Source organism: Phyllobates terribilis, unplaced genomic scaffold, assembly GCF_046119375.1.
Source record: "Phyllobates terribilis strain yellow unplaced genomic scaffold, ASM4611937v1 Scaffold_14__1_contigs__length_39327217, whole genome shotgun sequence".
NCBI classification, from domain to species: Eukaryota; Metazoa; Chordata; class Amphibia; order Anura; family Dendrobatidae; genus Phyllobates; species Phyllobates terribilis.
The window spans coordinates 25,328,328-25,347,447 of NW_027362774.1; the positions used below are offsets into that span (position 1 = coordinate 25,328,328).

A 19,120-nucleotide genomic window follows, 5' to 3' on the forward strand; every position below is an offset into this window, starting at 1 on the left:
AGCCCTTAGTGGGAGGGTGTGAAATGTGAACTAAGTATTGCAATTTTAGTGTATAATGTTAATAGACTGTGATACGGTAGTGTACGGCATAGGGTAGAGATATACATTAGTAACTAGGACATAAGATAAATACAATAGACTTGGTACATACTGTTATAGGATAAGATACAGTTAATGTTTGGGACTAGCCCACAGTGGGAGGGTGTGAAATGTGAACTAAATATTGGGGTTTTAGTGTATATTGTAAATAGACTGTGATATGGTAGTGTACGGCATAGGGTAGAGATATAAATTAAGATCTAGGACATAAGATAAAGACAATAGACTTAGTACATACTGTTATACTAAAAGATACAGTTAATGTTTGGGACTAGCCCACAGTGGGAGAGTGTGAAATGTGAACTAAGTATTGTGGTTTTAGTGTATATTGTCAATAAATTGTGATACGGTAGTGTACAGCATAGGGTGGATATATAGATTAGAGTCTAGGACATAAGATAAGGACAATAGACTTATTACATACTGTTATATTATAAGATACATTTAATGTGTGGAACTAGCCCACAGCGGGAGGGCGTATGCTAGTAATAAGCAGGCACTTCCTGATAGTTAATCAGATAGGGAAGTACAGTAACCAAGGTCAAGTTCAACAGCAGTGGGCTGCCACTATCAGCAATTATCTATCGTTGATGGCAATAGGAGGCCTTACTAGAATCCTTTGCTGACATTCCTGTAATGTACGGAGTTCAGGGCTCGGTATGAGTACTATGGAGAGTGCCTTATCCAATGGTGTACAGGAGACGATGGACATGGAACTGCGAGAAGGGAAGGTAAAGGATCCCGGGTGGACTGCGGGACTAGACGAGAAATCCCAGTGGCTGAGGGAGCCAATGAACATGGGGATAGTCCAGGAGGAATGGATAGTGATGCTGAGGGTGTGCTGGACTAAGGAACGAAGGAATAAGAATTGTTGTTCCCAATACTCCATGCTACAATCTGATGAACTTGAACTCTCCTGTAAACGTTTGCTTGTTGAAACGAATTGTGTGTCCCCTAAGTTATGTATGGCGGCTCCGGAAGATGGAGGCCTGGAGAAAGCAGAGGCCTTCGGCCTACAAATGAGTGTGATCCACCCCACACATAATAGCACATTAGGACTGGGACACGATTTTCCTGTAAAGTGTCGGGGCGATATGGAGCAGCAGCTTGGTCATTACTATCGCCCGCGGTCACTTTACACAAGTTTTCGTTTTTTTCCCTTTGTTGTATTCTGTTAATGGCACCAGTTTTGCAGTAGATGGAATTTATTAAAAATCTTTCATTATTTTTTTATGGGTTGCAAATGGAAAATTACCAAAAAAAAAAGTGATCCTGAAATTTTTATGGTTTGGTTCTTTGGGGTCAAAGGAACCACTGATAAAACGCTAGCCCATTGGCAACTTGGGATCATGTTGTGAGGAAAAGGTGGACGATGGGATGACAGATGGAGACTCTTGCATTGTCTAACCACTTAGATGCCGTAAACATTATTGATTGCTGTATCTAAGGGGGTGGGTTCAGAATAATCCCAGATTCAGGTCATTGCAGAGTTACTAACTGTGATATAAGTTGACATTTGTTGATGATGGCTAAGCTTCTGAGCCCATGTCATCACAGCACCATACGTGACACATTTGTAATATAAGTATAACACCAAAAGCGTTTGAGCAATTTGATTCATGCTGCCTTGGTTCAAAATCCAGTTTAGTCCTGCATGGCAGCTGGTCTTCACTTCAGCACCTGGCATCCTGGGCACCTCCGATGCTTACTGGGCCTCAAGACATCATGGTAATGGAATGGCTTGAGGTCTACTAAGAGCAAGATGCATCCCGAATGCAGAAGTAAAGACCAGCTGCAATGGAGGACAAGAACAGACACCAGACCAGGGCAGCGTGAATCAAATTGTTCATCTCTTTAAAGCGGTGGTTTGGTTTGGAGAACCCATATTCAACATGGCGACCCAACATGGCCATGTTCAGGACCCTCATCGATAAGTTAGAATTGATAGTGGCTACAAAAGAACCTCTCTCGCTCTGTGGGACTCACGACTTCCATGCATTACACTTAAGGTCCAATTTGTATTACATAATTCCTCCTGCAGTGACAATGTAGGGTATTGAACACTTTCTGAGAGGTTACATCAATTTATCTGCTGGCAGGCTCTCTGTAAAACTCCTCAGCCACATAAAAAATCCTTCAAGTGCAGTACAGTGAATGAAGGTGAGGGAAGGGGGGGATGCAGCTGCAGGTTCTTACTTAATAATATATGAGAATAATATAAGGGAAAGGGGCAGTAGAAGGGATAAAACATCTGATTGGCTGAAAGCACATGTATGACATCACACCAGGGAAAAGCCCACCCACGAGGAATGAAGAGAATGAATAGAACCATACAAAAGATATGTTAAGTTTGAGAACAGAATTCAAATTGCCGTGATGACACTCACTATTTAGTTGTGTGATTTTCCAGGATTTATCCGACACGGATTGTTTTCCCAATTCAAATCTAAACGGGTCGGAGTTCGGATGAAGATCTTTGTCCCACGCTCCAAGAGTGATGACATTGAGGTCTTTCGAGTCTTCACACATTTTCGCCGAGGTTGGGTAGATATACGGTGCGTTGTCGTTAACGTCTCCTAATGTAATTTGTAACGTTCCTGTGCCGGTTGCTGGAGGGGTGCCTGGAGAAAGGAAAAATGGTAGAATTGCATTGACTTCTAGAACGTAAAGTTATAGCTACAGTGCTGGCCAAAAGTATTGGCACCCCTGCAATTCTGTCAGATAATACTCAGTTTCTTCCTGAAAATGATTGCAATCACAAATTCTTTGGTATTATTCTCTTCATTTAATTTGTCTTCAATGAAAAAAACACTAAAAGAATTGTCCTAAAGCCAAATTGGATATAATTCCACACCAAACCTAAAAAAGGGGGTGGACAAAAGTATTGGCACCACTTGAAAAATCATGTGATGCTTCTCTAATTCATGTAATTAACAGCACCTGTAACTTACCTGTGGCACCTAACAGGTGTTGGCAAAAACTAAATCACACTTGCAGCCAGTTAACATGGATTAAAGTTGACTCAACCTCTGTCCTGTGTCCTTGTGTGTACCACATTGAGCATGGAGAAAAGAAAGAAGACCAAAGAACTGTCTGAGGACTTGAGAAACCAAATTGTGAGGAAGCATGAGCGATCTCAAGGCTACAAGTCCATCTCCAAAGACTGGAATGTTCCTGTGTCTTCCGTGCGCAGTGTCATCAAGAAGTTTAAAGCTCATGGCACTGTGGCTAACCTCCCTAGATGTGGACGGAAAAGAAAAATTGACGAGAGATTTCAACGCAAGATTGTGAGGATGGTGGATAAAGAACCTCGACTAACATCCAAACAAGTTCAAGCTGCCCTGCAGTCCAAGGGTACAACAGTGTCAACCCGTACTATCCGTCGACATCTGAATGAAAAGGGACTGTATGGTAGGATACCCAGGAAGACCCCACTTCTTACCCCGAGACATAAAAAAGCCAGGCTAGAGTTTGCCAAAACTTACCTGAGAAAGCCTAAAATGTTTTGGAAGAATGTTCTCTGGTCAGATGAGACAAAAGTAGAGCTTTTTGGGAAAAAGCATCAACATAGAGTGTACAGTAAAAAAAAAGAGGCATTGAAAGAAAAGAACACGGTCCCTACAGTCAAACATGGCGGAGGTTCCCTGATGTTTTGGGGTTGCTTTGCTGCCTCTGGCACTGGACTGCTTGACCGTGTGCATGGCATAATGAAGTCTGAAGACTACCAACAAATTTTGCAGCATATTGTAGGGCCCAGTGTGAGAAAGCTGGGTCTCCCTCAGAGGTCATGGGTCTTCCAGCAGGACAATGACCCAAAACACACTTCCAAAAGCACTATAAAATGGTTTTAGAGAAAGCACTGGAGACTTCTAAGGTGGCCAGCAATGAGTCCAGACCTAAATCCCATAGAACACCTGTGGAGAGATCTCAAAATGGCAGTTTGGAGAAGACACCCTTCAAATATCAGGGACCTGGAGCAGTTTGCCAAAGAAGAATGGTCTACAATTCCAGCAGAGCATTGTAAGAAACTCATTGATGGTTACCGGAAGCGGTTGTTCGCAGTTATTTTGGCTAAAGGTTGTGCAACCAAGTATTAGGCTGAGGGTGCCAATACTTTTGTCCAGTCCTTTTTTGGAGTTTTGTGTGAAATGATCAATGATTTGATTTTTGCTTCATTCTCTTTTGTGTTTTTTCCTTGCAAGCAAATTAAATGAAGATAATAATACCAAAGAATTTGTGATTGCAATCATTTTCAGGAAGAAATTGAGTATTATCTGACAGAATTGCAGGGGTGCCAATACTTTTGGCCAGCACTGTACATTGTCACACTGTTATACTGCAATATTCTGGTCTATGGTTTGTGTCTACAAATAAGGAGCGTCAGTACCAGACTCAACCATCTACAAGTGTGGGCGCCGTCTCTGTTGGAAAATAAATGGCAGTCAGGTATTTATAATCTCATACAATCCCTTGATTGTCACCTCCAAATTGCCATATCTTTGAAGCTATCCTAGATGCTCATTATTAAATTAGAGCCTCCAAACACTGGAGGATCCTATCATACTCTGATTGGTCAGTCCAATGGTCGAAAAGTTATACCCGATTCTATTTCTATTTCACCATGGAACCTTATTTTTTTTGGAATCACTATGGTCTCATCTCATTAGCCCCCAAAGATGTTAAGATGAGACTAGAGCATTTCAGAAGGTAACTTAAAGGGTTTTTCTAATTTCCATAATCTACTTTTGTGCACTCTAGAATATATTTGAGAATTTAGAGAATATTTCCTGGATTTCTGTTTAAAATCTTCACCTCCTAACCGAAGAGTAAGCAAAGTTATGTCCTGTTTAAGTGACCCAGTGTAATACTTTTTGTTCCCTGCAGAGGTGCTGTGAATAAACACAACACTTACTTCCAGGTTTCTCCTAATCTTTCAAATGATCTTTGGGTGCCTCCCAACTTTGTGATCAGTATTTTGGCGAAGCATTATTCTAATAAATAGGATTTTCCAAAGTTTACAATTCCTTTAATTTCTTTAATTTTGTAAAATTGCAAAGTGCTTGTAAAAGCAAGCAGCTTTGCAATTTACTCTGTTCTCAAGAACAGAGGGATTTCTAATTTTATTGTTTACTGAATATTGCTAGTGATGAGCGGACCCGTGAAAGTTCGGGTTCTGGTACACGACCTGAACTTTATTCCAAAGTTCGGTTCGGGTACCAGAACTGTACCAGAACTTGAACCAGAACAATGGGGACCCGAACTCTTTCTCCTCTCCCCTCTCTCCTCTCTGCAACGGACTTCCCTCGGAACTCTGAACATTCCAACGGACTTCACCCGGAACTCTGAACATTCCAACGGACTTCACCCGGAACTCCGAACATTCCAACGGACTTCACCCGGAACTCTGAACATTCCAACGGACTTCACCCGGAACTCTGAACATTCCAACGGACTTCATCCGGAACTCTGAACATTCCAACAGACTTCACCCGGAACTCTGAACATTCCAACGGAGTTCGAGGAGAAGTCCATGTTCGGCGTTTATCACTGGACACTAACTCCGGTACGTACCCTGAACTTTTAAGTTTGGGTTCACTCATCTCTACTCATTGCCACCTCTGGTAAACTGCATTCTCCAAGGCAAGGAGAGCAGCGCTTACAAAAGCTTTTCAACAGAGCTTGTAAGTGCTGCTCTGAAGTTGGCCGCATTGTAGTTTTTGAGCTCCTTCGATGCTGTAGGCACAAAGCCATGTCTGCTTACACCATCGGAGTGCAAACCACCCAGGCCACCAACACAACCATGTCACCCGAACAATCAGTCAATCAGAAGTTCACCAGCCACTGGGGAAACTGGGAGGCAAAGAAGCAGTGCAGTCCTAAAATGCAACCTAAAATTTACCAGAATTTTCCATAAGGGGTAATAAAAGTATTGTATATTTGCTACGGCTGGAATAATTTTTCTTGCAATGCCCTCAGCATTAGTCGCGGAGGGAGCGTCCAAGTCTGGCTATCAGTGGCAACCAACGGCACAGACAATTAACCCGAGCCTCGTCACCGCAATATTTTAGGATGCTCAGTAGCGATAGCGTCTATAAGAAATTGGATACTTGATTACAATGTCTGCACGTCGGATTCAGACACCATTAGGCGAGCGCATAATAAAAGCAAGCCCCGATATGACAAGTGACACGCCATCCATTCCAACCAGCCGAGCCGAGAACACAGACCGCTTCCCATTGTGTCTGAAACTTCCCAAGCAAAACCCCGCTCCTTTAATGAAAAATAAATTATTTTTTCACTTTTGATTGGACTAATTGAATTTGTAATACGAATCCAACACATTTCTTGGATCTTGATGTATTATTAAGAAAAGTCGTGAGACGGAATAGTTGAAAACACAATGGCGTATTTGAAATATGATCACAAAAGTCGCCTTTCATGCATTTAATTAAATTGCTGTCTTTAATTCTGAATGCATTATTTCCAGGCCGGACTGATAGTGTCTGAACGCGTCTTTATCTCCTTCTTCCTCTTAGTCAGTAATATTAAAATGGAAAAAAAAAGAAAAACGTTTTGGAAATAAGAAACTGACGACCGTAGGATCTGATTTTTTTGTTGTTGCAGTGTTGATAATGTGGTTTTTGCCCTGCCATGGAAATGTATCTCTGTATTATTCAAGGACTGGCAATAATCTAATGGAAACATAATGAGAAAGTCAATTAATGGCTTCTACTTTGAACTATTATTTTATCTCTAACAAAAAAACGTTGATGTGCACGGCTCAATACGATCACTTTCTCGGAGTCACATTGTTGGCCTGTTGCCCGAAGCCTCCAAAATCTATTTCACATCATTAGATAGATTTTTAGAGGTTGGTTCTTAGTCTTTAGGGGGTAAGGACTTTCCACAGCTTCTCCCCCAAGTTCCATTGTATCACAACCACTTGAAGGCCACATATTAACACGTATAGCGTAAGCATCTCCCAACTAAGTATGGCAAGATCAGATTTTTATTAAAGGGTTCTCCTCATCTTCTTTCTTCAGGAGCACACTGCTCCCCTGCCTCTGGCTTCAGCCTTGTCTGGGAAGCGGTGCGCTCCTGAAGATTGACAATTGGCAGGATCAGATTTTTATTAAAGGGTTCTTCTCGTCTTCTTTCTTCAAAAACGCACCACTCCCCTGCCTCCGGGCTTCCTCCTTGACTACCCTGACTTACTGCTTGTCCATGAGAAGTGACTCAGCATCACAGCTTTATCAGCAGGAGATTATCCCTACAGGACTAGGTGTCTGGTGCCTCATAGTCAACTACTCTCTGTAACCTCGCAGAATCCACCAGCCAACCATCCATGGGGGCCTCCTGACTCTTCCCTGACCGATGATGCTGTTGGAAGTTTAACAGGTTGATCCTTAAATGATCCCTTTAATGAAAATATGCTGCTAATACAGGAGTCTGGCAGCGGTATTCTCTACTTTACTCTTGGAAAACACATGGACAGCCAGTTGAGCCGAGCGAGGAATCAACAGAGAGAGAGATCTGTCTGCCAAAGAAATGATCAGCCGACACTTATCTCATGCGTTTGGCCACCTTTAAAGGACAAAAACACAAAAACTTTTAAAAACGGGAAATCCACATAAATGTTGTGGATTTTACCTGCACAATATAGATGAGCAAATTGATTGGCAGGAACCCAGTGCAGAGGCCATGTCAGTAGTCTTTGCCCACGAAATGGAAACCTTCGAACCTCCTATTTCTTTGTGGCACCTCTTCTGATTTGTAGGCACAGCATGACATCATCGATTCGGAATATTGCACACATGACATCATGCTGAGTCTACTTATGGGGCAGATCAAAGGACTCTAATCCAGAAGTCACAAACTACTGATGTGGCCACTGGACCAGATACCTGAAAATCTTTTTAATCATGTCTACCATGCAGGTGAAATCCAGAGAGGATAACAGTACCAGGCAAGGGGAAGAGTTTTTGCAAAACTGCATGCCATGTGTCACGGGTGTGTCAGGTGTGACAGACAGTCATTCTGGATCCAGCTGTAGAAGGTCACTGCGCTTGGCTCTGCAGGCACCTTCTTGATCTTTCCATCTCTGTAGTGTAGTGATATCCTTCTCTCTCTAGGACCTAGCAGTTACCTTCACCTTCTGCTGCTAATTGACACATCCTTGCTGGATGTTTAAATACCCTCAGTCTCTCCAGAGAGTCGTCAGTGATAGCTCTATTTCCTCTGTCCAGGTCTGAAGTACTAGCAGTCAGTTAGTTTCTTCTTGGAGTTCCCTTGGAGGATAGTTGGCGTGATCTCTCCGGTGTCTTCTCAAGCTAAGTGTTTCCCTTGTCTGTTTACCTGTTTGTCTTTAGTTGCAGTGGGGGCTGACTAGTGCTCACCCCGTCCCCTCCCTACCTAGGGCCTATCGCTAGGGGCAGTCAGAGGTTAGGTTTCCTGCTCGGCAATAGGTGCGGAACCTATTTAGGGACGTTAGGGGAGCCAGGGTGTTGTCAGATCTGCCTAGGGGTCTCCACTCCCCCTTTCCCTAATATTAGGGCTTCCTCCCCCTCTTCCCATTGTTGTGCACTTAGTCTTTCCCTCACTTTGCATGACATCATGTCAATGTCCAATCCCAAACTTTCATCCCTCACCCTCGGCAGATCAAGCGTTAGATATTCACCTGCTGATAACAGTCCTGCTCCCATACAATTATATATCTGCACATGAGTAAATATAGCGTGCCGCCCGCATTGTAGTCATGAGTTCGCACGTGGTAATTGAGATCGGAAATGTCCCTCAGATCGGGTAATAAGCACCGGAACACAGATGCTCTATTAAGCACTGATTTCAGCACTTTAATTTTTAATCAAGGCTGCGTGACACTGATGACATATTAAAGCAATATTTTGCCGGCAATTTATGAGATTTAAATAGGAAAAAGAGCTGCATCTGGAGCAAGATGCTCAATTACTGCAGTGGCGAGTAGGAGATAAGGACATTAATTGTGCTGCTATCAAAACTAATTGTCTCTTTTCTACCAAAACAGGTAGAAGCAGAATGCGCCAATTAATCTGTACACAGAACAATGAAAATCCGGCACATCCTGGAATGAATCAGCCGTTATGATGGTGGTGGGGCTTCATACCAGGGTTGTGGAGTTGGTAAGCCAAACCACCGACTCCGACTCCTCAATTTCCCTGACCTCCGACTCCACAGCCCTGTTTCATACCCCAGGCAATAATCGCGTATGTCACGCTCACAGCCCTCCCTGGGAAATGGGGTTACTGGGAACCGGGTCAGTGTGGGTGTTACGGGGGATGCAGTCGTGGCCTGGACCCGTTCCGTGCCCAGGGCCGTCACATAAAAATATATGGGCTTTCAAGTAAGAGTGGTATTTTCCGACTACGCCACCTGCGGTTTCCGGTGATGGGCACCGGCGCTGCTTCAGTCCACTGAGGCCGGTGTTACAGGCAGCTAAGATGGGACAGCTCCCCACAGGCGGAGCAGGCCTCAGGGTAGTGTGAGAAGGAATAGTGGGTGCAGTGCCGCGCAGGAAATAACAGGCTGAGACGGTGTATGAAGTCATCCGGGTCTTTACTCACTTGGGATGAACTTTCAGCTGCAAAGCTTCTCTCTGCTACTCGCGGTGTACTGCAGCCACCGGGAAGGGGGTTCAGCACTTTCCAGGTAGATCAGGAGCACCTGTCGAGACCCCGCTGGTGTGTGTTCCTCTCCTTGGTAGGTTGTTCTCCCACTAAGTCTTCTCTTGACTGTGTGTGGTATGAACGTGGTGTAAGGCCGGGTCCCACTGGATAAACGCAGTGTAAGAGATACAGGTGGCGTAAGCCGCTCCGTCCGTATACCCCTGGGATCCACTAAGCCTCCGGGCTTTTCCGACTGAGACTTGAAGTGACAAAGATATTGGGGGCCGGTCACCCCTCTTGCAGCAGGAATCCCTCTGACTAGGCCAGAGTGAGGTATACAGGTGGCGACTCCGCTCCGTCTGTATCCCCTTGGGATCCTTTTGCCTGTGGAGCCTATCTCCTGGGTAGAGACAGTGGTTAACCCTGACCCGCTCCTCGTCTCAAGGCCAGAGAATGAGGACCGTGTATCTTCAGTAGGCTGCGGCCTTATGCTGGACTCTGGCGGGTGACCACAATCAGAGACGAAGACCACAATCACAGACGAAGATCACAATCAAAGACCTTGAACTTAAGATGGCCGTAGATTAAATATGAAACAATATGTGTTTCCTAAAAGTGTGTCCTCCACCCTCACCCACTACATGGTTCCCCCTATCTTTTAGGCCCCCTTCAGGACAGGAGTGGTGTAGTGTTGAATGGTGAAGTGGTGTCCTGAGAGATACTCCATCCTTACCTGAAAGAGGAGATACCACACCTCGATCTGAGGTGCAGTACCCCTGTGGCGACTGAACCTTCAGGGGCGCCACACGTACCTGCTGCAGTAGAGAGTATTACAGGGATGTCCCATTAGGATGGCCATAGTCCATATGTTTATATTAGGGTACATGGACTATATTGGGAAGTGGAGGTCTCCAACTTTTCAGCATTGAAGAAAGGCTTGGCCTGACCATGAATTGCATTCATTCATTTGTCCACTTCAGGAGAAATCTCATACTGCCTTCAACTCCCCTGCCTCTTTTTTCTATGATTGGTAGGAGGATGCTGGACTCACAGGCTTTCTTATGAGCGGGAGGGGGAAGAAGGACTCACAGGCTTTCTCTATGCGTGGGTGGGGAAAGCAGGATTCACAGTTTTTTTTAAGTATATGTAGGTGGGAGGAAGGAGGACTCACAGGCTTTTCTCTATAAGTGGGAGGAAAAGCAGGACTCACAGGCTTTTTCTTTGAGTGGAAGGGAAATTTGGACTCACAGCCTTTCTCAATGAGTGGGAGGGGAAGCAAGACTCACAAGCTTTCTCTTATGACTGAGTGGAGGAAGCAGGACTCACAGTCTTTCTCTATGACTGAGTGGAGGAAGCAGGACTCACAGGTTCTCTCTATGAGTGGGAGGAAAAGCAGGACTCACAGGCTTTCTCTTTGACTGAGTGGAGGAAGCAGGACTCACAGGATTTTTCTTATGACTTGGTGGAGGAAGCAGGACTCACAGGCTTTCTCTAGTACTGAGTGGAGGAAGCAGGACTCACAGGCTCTCTCTATGAGTGGGTGGAGGAAGCAGGACTCACAGGCTCTCTCTATGAGTGGGTGGGGGAAGCAGGACTAACAGGCTTTCTCTATGAGTGGGTGGAGGAAGCAGGACTCACAGGCTCTCTCTATGAGTGGGTGGAGGAAGCAGGACTCACAAGCTTTCTCTATGAGTGGGTGGAGGAAGCAGGACTCACAGACTTTCTCTATGAATGGGGGAGGAAGCAGGACTCATAGGCTCTCTCTATGAGTGGGAGAAGAAAGCAGGACTCACAGGACTCACAGGCTCTCTCTATGAGTGGGTGGAGGAAGCAGGACTCACAGGCTCTCTCTATGAGTGGGTGGAGGAAGCAGGACTCACAGGCTCTCTCTATGAGTGGGTGGAGGAAGCAGGACTCACAGGCTTTCTCTATGAGTGGGTGGAGGAAGCAGGACTCACAAGCTTTCTCTATGAGTGGGTAGAGGAAGCAGGACTCACAGGCTTTCTCTATGAGTGGGTGGAGGAAGCAGGACTCACAAGCTTTCTCTATGAGTGGGTGGAGGAAGCAGGACTCACAGGCTTTCTCTATGAGTGGGTGGAGGAAGCAGGACTCACAAGCTTTCTCTATGAGTGGGTAGAGGAAGCAGGACTCACAGGCTTTCTCTATGAGTGGGTGGAGGAAGCAGGACTCACAAGCTTTCTCTGTGAGTGGGTGGAGGAAGCAGGACTCACAGGCTTTCTCTATGAGTGTTCACAGGCTTTTCCATGAATGATCGAGTGAAGTAGGACTTTCTTCTTTCCTGGCGGCATTTATACATATAAATTCTGTATATACTCCATATATCTACAGTATATACTGAAACAAATGAATAGAAAACTAAATATTCCCAAGCTCTTGCCTACCCTAGTGTCCAGATTATAGTGATATCCGTGAGTCTGGCTCCATGATGCCATTATCTATAGGCTTGGGATCTAAGAAAGTCTCTGTTCTTCCACAAATACCAGCACATGTATGTAGGTAGTTCGTGAGACCAGTTTCCTTTTTGATCATGAACTTGCTTCTTCTACAATGTAATTCTTCAATTCTCTTCTTGTTTTCATTCTTCCTCAGATACTGTAGGACCACGAGTCCCAGTATGTCCTCTTTGTATAGCACCGGTAAGCCATCAGTATGATTCCACTAGCGCAGACTCAACTTTCCCGAAACGGGAGCCAAGCAGTAAGATTGAGGTCAGCATGCCGTGGCAGCCCGATACAGAAAGTATTGATGAATATCCCTGCAGCTTACAGCAACTTGCTACATCATGCAAATTTACCAACATGGGCAAAGACATTTGTATGCAAATAATATAAAGCTGCGAATCTGCAAAACTTCGACAAGCCCTCTGAGACCAAGCGTGACCCTGGTGAAATTACTTGACTCGACTTGCATTAATGATGCTGCAGATATGCGAGCCAAAATATAATATGAAAAAAAAAAAAATTAACTGCAGAATAAACAAATCAGCAAGTGCGCAATGGGGGCAAACTTTTGTTGGGAAAACTTCAGTTTTTTTAAAGGGACCTGTCATCACGCGAACTCCACTGAGTTCAGAAAGCTGGTAGATCAGTGCTCTCTGCACTTCTGATAGGATCCTAGAGCTTTGCATCCAAATTATCATTCACGTTCTTCATTCTCAATAGTCCTGGAGGTGGAGCCTTAACAAATTTGCATTAAAAATGGGTGTGTCTTGTACATTTGTGGGTGTTTTCCAAGTAGAAATCTTTTCCCAAATTTTGAGGTATGAACTTTCTTCTCTAAAATTCCTGAACCATTTGGTGGTTATGGATGAACTGAGTCTGGATAATTTTGCAGAAGGTGAAAATGAAGCAAATGTCATTGATACCTTTGAAAAATTTTGCAAATTGATTTCCCAGAAGCAGAATTTGGGGGATATTGATTCATATGAATCCAGCAAAATGGTGATTCTCAGAGGACCTGTAAGGGATTGGAATAAAAAAAAACAACAAATAAAAACTTTATACTCCTCCTTCACCTGTTCTTGGGCCTTCACGGTAGCTTTCCGAGCTTCGACTCCAGTCTTCTGTTCTACCAGTCCTTGATCCCGGCACTGAGACCATTCTATGCCTCGTGATTGGCTTCACACGGTCATGTGTGTGAGTGATGCACCTCACGGCCTTAGGTCTGGAATGAATCCATAGAAGAGCAAAAGACCGGTGGTGGCATTGAACAGTTTTAATTTGAACCGAAACTATTCCGAACAAATTAAATCTTCCGGCCAAATTCGAGATTTGCTCATCTCAAACACCTAAATATTTTGCTAGGACACTATTGAAACTGAACCACAACAGGGAATGGAAGGACAAACCTATACCCAAAGTGGGCATGTGATGCGGCGTTCCTGTGTTTTGGGGCGCACCTCAGGGGTGGGGTTTAAATATCCTAAATTTTATATTGGTATGCATGGATCAGGTGGGTACTGAGCTTTCTGAGTTGGGAGAAATTAGAGGTAGAAGTCACACCCAGACATGTCATGCTAGGTATGGGAAGGACCCAGCATATGACAACAGAAAAAGGGAGGAAGCCCAGCAACTAGGGAAAGGGGGAGTGGAGACCCTTAGTTAGATCTAACAACACCCTGACTGCCTTATCGTCCCTAAACAGGTTCCGCACCTATCACCAAGCAGGATACCTTAGCCTTGGCTGACCCTAGAGCTAGGCCCTAGGAAGGGAGGGGGAGGGGTGAGCACTAGTCAGCCCCCACTGCAACTAAAGACAAACAAGGGAAACATACAAGGGGATACATTTAGCTTTGAGAAGACACCAGAGAGATCACGACTACAATCTACAAAGGAACTCCAAGAAGAGTCTAGCCAACTGCCAGAACTCCAGACCTGGACAGATGAATTTACTCTTATCACCAGCGATTCTCTGGAGAAAGTGAGTGTATTTAAAGATCCAGCAAGGGTGTGTTAATTAGCAGCAGAAGGTGGAGCTCACCACTGTGTCCCAGAGAGGGAGGGATGATGAAATGATCAAGAAGGTGTCTGCAACCTTCTACAGCCAGATCCAGAATGACTGCCAGTTAAACTTGATACACACTCGTGACAAGACCTTAGTGCCTAAAGGGATCCAAAACCCCTCTGACTAAATGGCACCTTGTAGGTGAGGACCCCATCACAAATTTTACATTCAGCCAAAAAGCATCGAGTTAGTCTTCAGGGCTTATAACAGGGGGCATATGATTGCAAGAATAAAGAGAAGATAGACTTTACTACTGGTCTTCTCTGATCACCCTGAGATGATATAACGTCTCGCCATCTGTACTGTGACCCTGAGTCGTTATCATTTTATGTATTACAGTTCAGGCAGAGCTGTGCGCGGCCTCTCCACGATTTAGAAGCAGGAGCCTTGAAATGCGAAAGCTTTCACTATAAAATAGAGGAAATTCTTTATTAAGTTTTTTTCTCATAATCAAAACTGGAGTTTTTCATGCACAAGTGGCACTTCAGCAAAGGTCACCCGAGTGACTTGTGAGCGGCATGGGATCGGACATTCCTGGCGGGAGCTGATATGGAGGACACATGGTTGTAATTGGAACTTAGTCCCAAAGTTTATATTTTAGCCTTTCTGGTTCGAATACTGATTGGAGTGTGAGCAACTTAAAGGTGAAGGTCACAGCTTAAAGGGAACCTCTCATCTGGTTCAGGCAGCGCAAATCAGACACCAGTTCCTATATACAGCCATCTATATTTTATTTCAAATGCTGCAGTGTTTCCGAAATCGGAACGTTGTAGGGACAAAGACCCTGATTCCAGGGATGTGTCACTTGCTGGGCTGCTTGATGCAGTTTTGAAAGAATTGTTGTTTTTTCTGTTGTAGTTGTAGCAGTTCTCAGAATGCTGAGCTGTGTATAGCCCCGCCCACACCACTGATTGGCAGCTGACAATGTAGTGTACACAGGAAGCTGCCAATCAGTGGTGGGGGGTGTGGTTACACAGATTAGCTGGACTAGTCTGCATGTGACACCCAGTCCTGTAGTGATAATCTCTAGCTGATAAAACATTGATTGTAGTTTCAATACAGCACACAGCCTATTAAGTGACACATCGCTGGAATCGGGGTCTCCATCCCCACACCATGCTGCTCTCAGATTACATAGCAAAGCCTGCTGTCCGTTTTCTTTTAATTGAGTTTTCTCATAATCAAAACTCATTCCCTATTTGACCCATAAGAATGGGCCGCGCAGTAATGGGTATTCCAGTGATCAGACCCCTAACGATTAGACACTTATAACTTATACCATGTTTGGTGATACATTTTGATTACGGCAAAATCTCTTTATGGGTCCACAAACCTAACAAAACCGCGATCTTGGTAACACAGTCCCTATGGGTCCATATCACAGTCCGGGACGGCCACTATTTAGTGTCTTTGTGTCACATTATTATCCCCTAGAAGCATTGTTTGCTATGGTACATGATAAATATGCAAAATTGAAGGTAACACCTAAAATCAGATTACGGGAGTAAAATTACAGGCAAACACCCTTCATATGACCAGTAAAACAGTTTATACTTGCCAAAAGTCAATTTTTTAAGTGTTTCCCCACCACCCAAACTGCACAAGGACTAAAGTATCTGCAAATCTGTGTTACTCTCATATATATATACAGGAGGACGCTCAGTACTCACCATTGTCTATTGCTAGAACCAGGGAAGTGTAAGTGCTGTTATGTACAAATGAGGATTCCCGGTCGAGTGGGGCCGTTGTGTTGACTGTTCCATTCACTGGGTTGATAGAGAGCCAGCCTGCATCGTCCTTTAGCATGGAGAACCTGTAACAACAGACCAGACACATTTATACTTTTATACTGATGCAAGAAATTAACTCTGAGCATCAAGAATTCTTTGGAGTAATAACCAGCAATAAACCAAAAAGGAACCAGAAAAGGAGACCGGAGGATACAGCTCACCTGGGAGGCATGAGAGCACCCAGAAAAGCCATTAAGGCGGTACAGGTGGTACAGCAGCCAAATGCCCAGTCTAATTTATCCCCTTACTGTAAATGGGCAATATTGATCAAACATGAGGCTTGACAATTATACAGTCCCTTTTTCTTTCCCACCAAAATAAGAGTACTTTTCTGTCTGTTAAGTTATATACATAAACGTAACAGTGAGGCAGGTATTGGACAATGGCAGGAGCAATGCATTTTAAGTATTAAGGGAAATGACATTCCAGCACCTATAGTGCTGGTAGAATTCCAATAGGATACTCCAGCACCTATAGTGCTGGTAGAATGCTAATGAAAAGGAACCTCCCACTAATAATGAGTGTATGACATGATACAAATCATGAGAATCTGGACAGTTCATGGGTATACTAGGCTGACGTGCAGCAAAGGCAGATTTCACTTGTGCAGTTGTAAGCTTTTCTATATGTTTTGTATAAAAGGACAGTAAAAGAAGACCAACTGTAATGATTTGGTGACAAAATGGAGGATAAGAGAGATGGAAAGGAACATTAGTTAATTCCGCCTCGTTCGCACCACTAATAGTTCTGTCCTCACTTCACATTTCCACATGGCACCGAGCCCCGCGTGTGGGTACTAAAAGGAAAATATAATCCTGCAAATGAGCTGGCTTCTATAAAACTAGACTGGATTATTATGTAGTAAAAACAAGACACTAGAGTGTAATGATTATAATATAAAACCACAAGTCATCCATCACGGGGCAGCACAATATTACAAAGTAACCTTATGACTGAATATATTAGATGCAACATTGGCAATCAGACTCCATAAATCTTCCCGGACTGTACAAACCACAATTACTGGAGTAAGAAAAGGTTGGCGTCAAGATAAAACAACTTTTATAACACACTTTCAAAACAGTTGACTATTCATTATTGGGTCGTCTTCGATCAAGACTAAGAATGGTCTATCCAGCCAACCAACAAAGATATCTTCTGTCTTGTGGAGACACACAACGATGGACATCGATGTTACATCTCCATAGAAGAATCCAACAAGGCTGATGGGTCTGTAGCCAAAACTGTGGCCAAATGGAGTCATGTGACATCCAGACCCTCTTATGTTTGGGAAAATGGGACACCGATTATGGGTCAACCTCATTTTCCACCAGTCTTGATCAATACTCAAGTTCTACTCATCGTTTTTTCTTAGAAGCCACCATATTCCTTATTGTGCCAAGCTGCCAGACAACTGGATGATGCTTGCCATCAACCGGCTTAGGTATAGACTGAGATAACTTGAGACTGATGTGTTATTAGTCATCAAACCAAGTAATAACATGAATTTGAGGAACATAAACCTCCAGAAATGGAGGTGGAAGAGGAAGATTTCCAGAAGTGTTGATAGAAGAAGCAGTAGCAACCTTCGGCACAAAAGGGGGCTTTGCCATATATTACATCAGCTTTATAAATGGAACATGGTATGAGGAAATTATGGCCAACAAGCTATAAGCTTCTTCTCTGAAGGCCATCTATGGTTAGATCTTGACTATAGAGTAACCAATGGATAGGTTGCGTATATGTGAAGATGTCATCGTTTCACAAAAATTAGACATGGACATATATCAATGGGGTCTATTGTACCATGAAACCGTTCCATCACTTTTGAGTTTTTTCAAAATGTCAGCCCTTGTATCGAACGCACAAAATAATATTTATTTATGGAAGTCCTTACCTATGAAGTCTAGGGTCATTGCAATTTTTTGGGTTTTACAAAAACAATTGAAAACACGAATAAAGACACGTTAGCTACAGACACAGGGAAGCTCAGAACAACAAGATGAAAGACGAGGATCAATCAGCTTTTGTAAGTTGTTTTGGATGGGTTGATCTAAGATCGGAAAGCTGGTGGCCAGCTTCAGCCATAAGGTCAGAGAGAAAGCTTTATTCAGCCGGGCAGAAGACCAAACAAATCATGGATTTGCATTTTAAAGAGGGAAAATCACTTCGCCAACATGTTAGAAAAAGGAGGGGGAACCAAAGACAGCAAAGTGAAACATATTGAACATATTCAGTTCATCGGCAATAGGAAGTACCGCCGCCAAATTATTGTTGAATTATGGGCATTTGCCAATTTAATTAGTAATTTTCCGCAGCCTGTGGACAACAGATCCAGAGAAGTCGAGTCTTTGCTTTGCATTTTTTTTCCATTGAGAAGAATCCAGTCATGAATGATCACATGAAGATGTAAAGATGAGATACTTTACGAAGGGCATCAATCAATAAAAACAAGTGAATTATGAGTCAAGAATGGTGTAGATTAGAGGTTTTGAATTCTCCAGGAATACATAGTGATGAAGCAATAAAATGTTATCGGTGTCCATGAAAGGTGGACACATCGACTGCATTGGGTTCACGCTGTGATGTCAAGTTTTTGGTGATGGTTAAGACAGAAATGGAGAAAGTCCAAGCAAAAAAAAATCTGAAGAGACCCTAATGATATCATCACAAGATGGTGCTCGGATCCCAGAATCAGTGCCGTATATTATATATAGATGAAAGGGGCTACATAGAAACAATTACAAATGGACCTAATTATGGTGCATAGTTTAGGGAAGAAGAGTCAGGTGTTGTCCCCCAATTTCTATGAACCTTAGACCAGTTTCTCTACCCACTTCTTGCTAAAATGCATCTTCTCGAGTTCCACACACGTTCATCTTTCTCATTGTTAATAAAGAGGGAACCAACCAGCCCAGAACCATTGTTTTTCCAATGAATTTCCATGGCCTGCCTCTACTCTTTATACATGCAGAAAAGGGAAACACCTGAAAATTACCAGGGAGAAAAACATCAGTCACCAAAGCAAAGCAACTGCTAACAGTGATGTCATTAATTACACATTGT

General features: G+C 43.6%; 1 protein-coding gene across 1 annotated transcript in view; it reads right to left on the reverse strand.

Moving 5' to 3' along the window:
* The window catches only part of CDH13 (cadherin 13), a 1,051,953-nt gene that overhangs the window by 63,379 nt on the left and 969,454 nt on the right, over positions 1 to 19,120 (reverse strand). Inside the window, exons 11-12 of the mRNA XM_073659781.1 lie at positions 15,935 to 16,077; positions 2,487 to 2,720 (exon numbers count right to left, since the gene is read on the reverse strand). Of these exons, the coding sequence (XP_073515882.1) occupies positions 2,487 to 2,720; positions 15,935 to 16,077 (377 nt within the window). The remainder of the gene's footprint in view (positions 1 to 2,486; positions 2,721 to 15,934; positions 16,078 to 19,120) is intronic.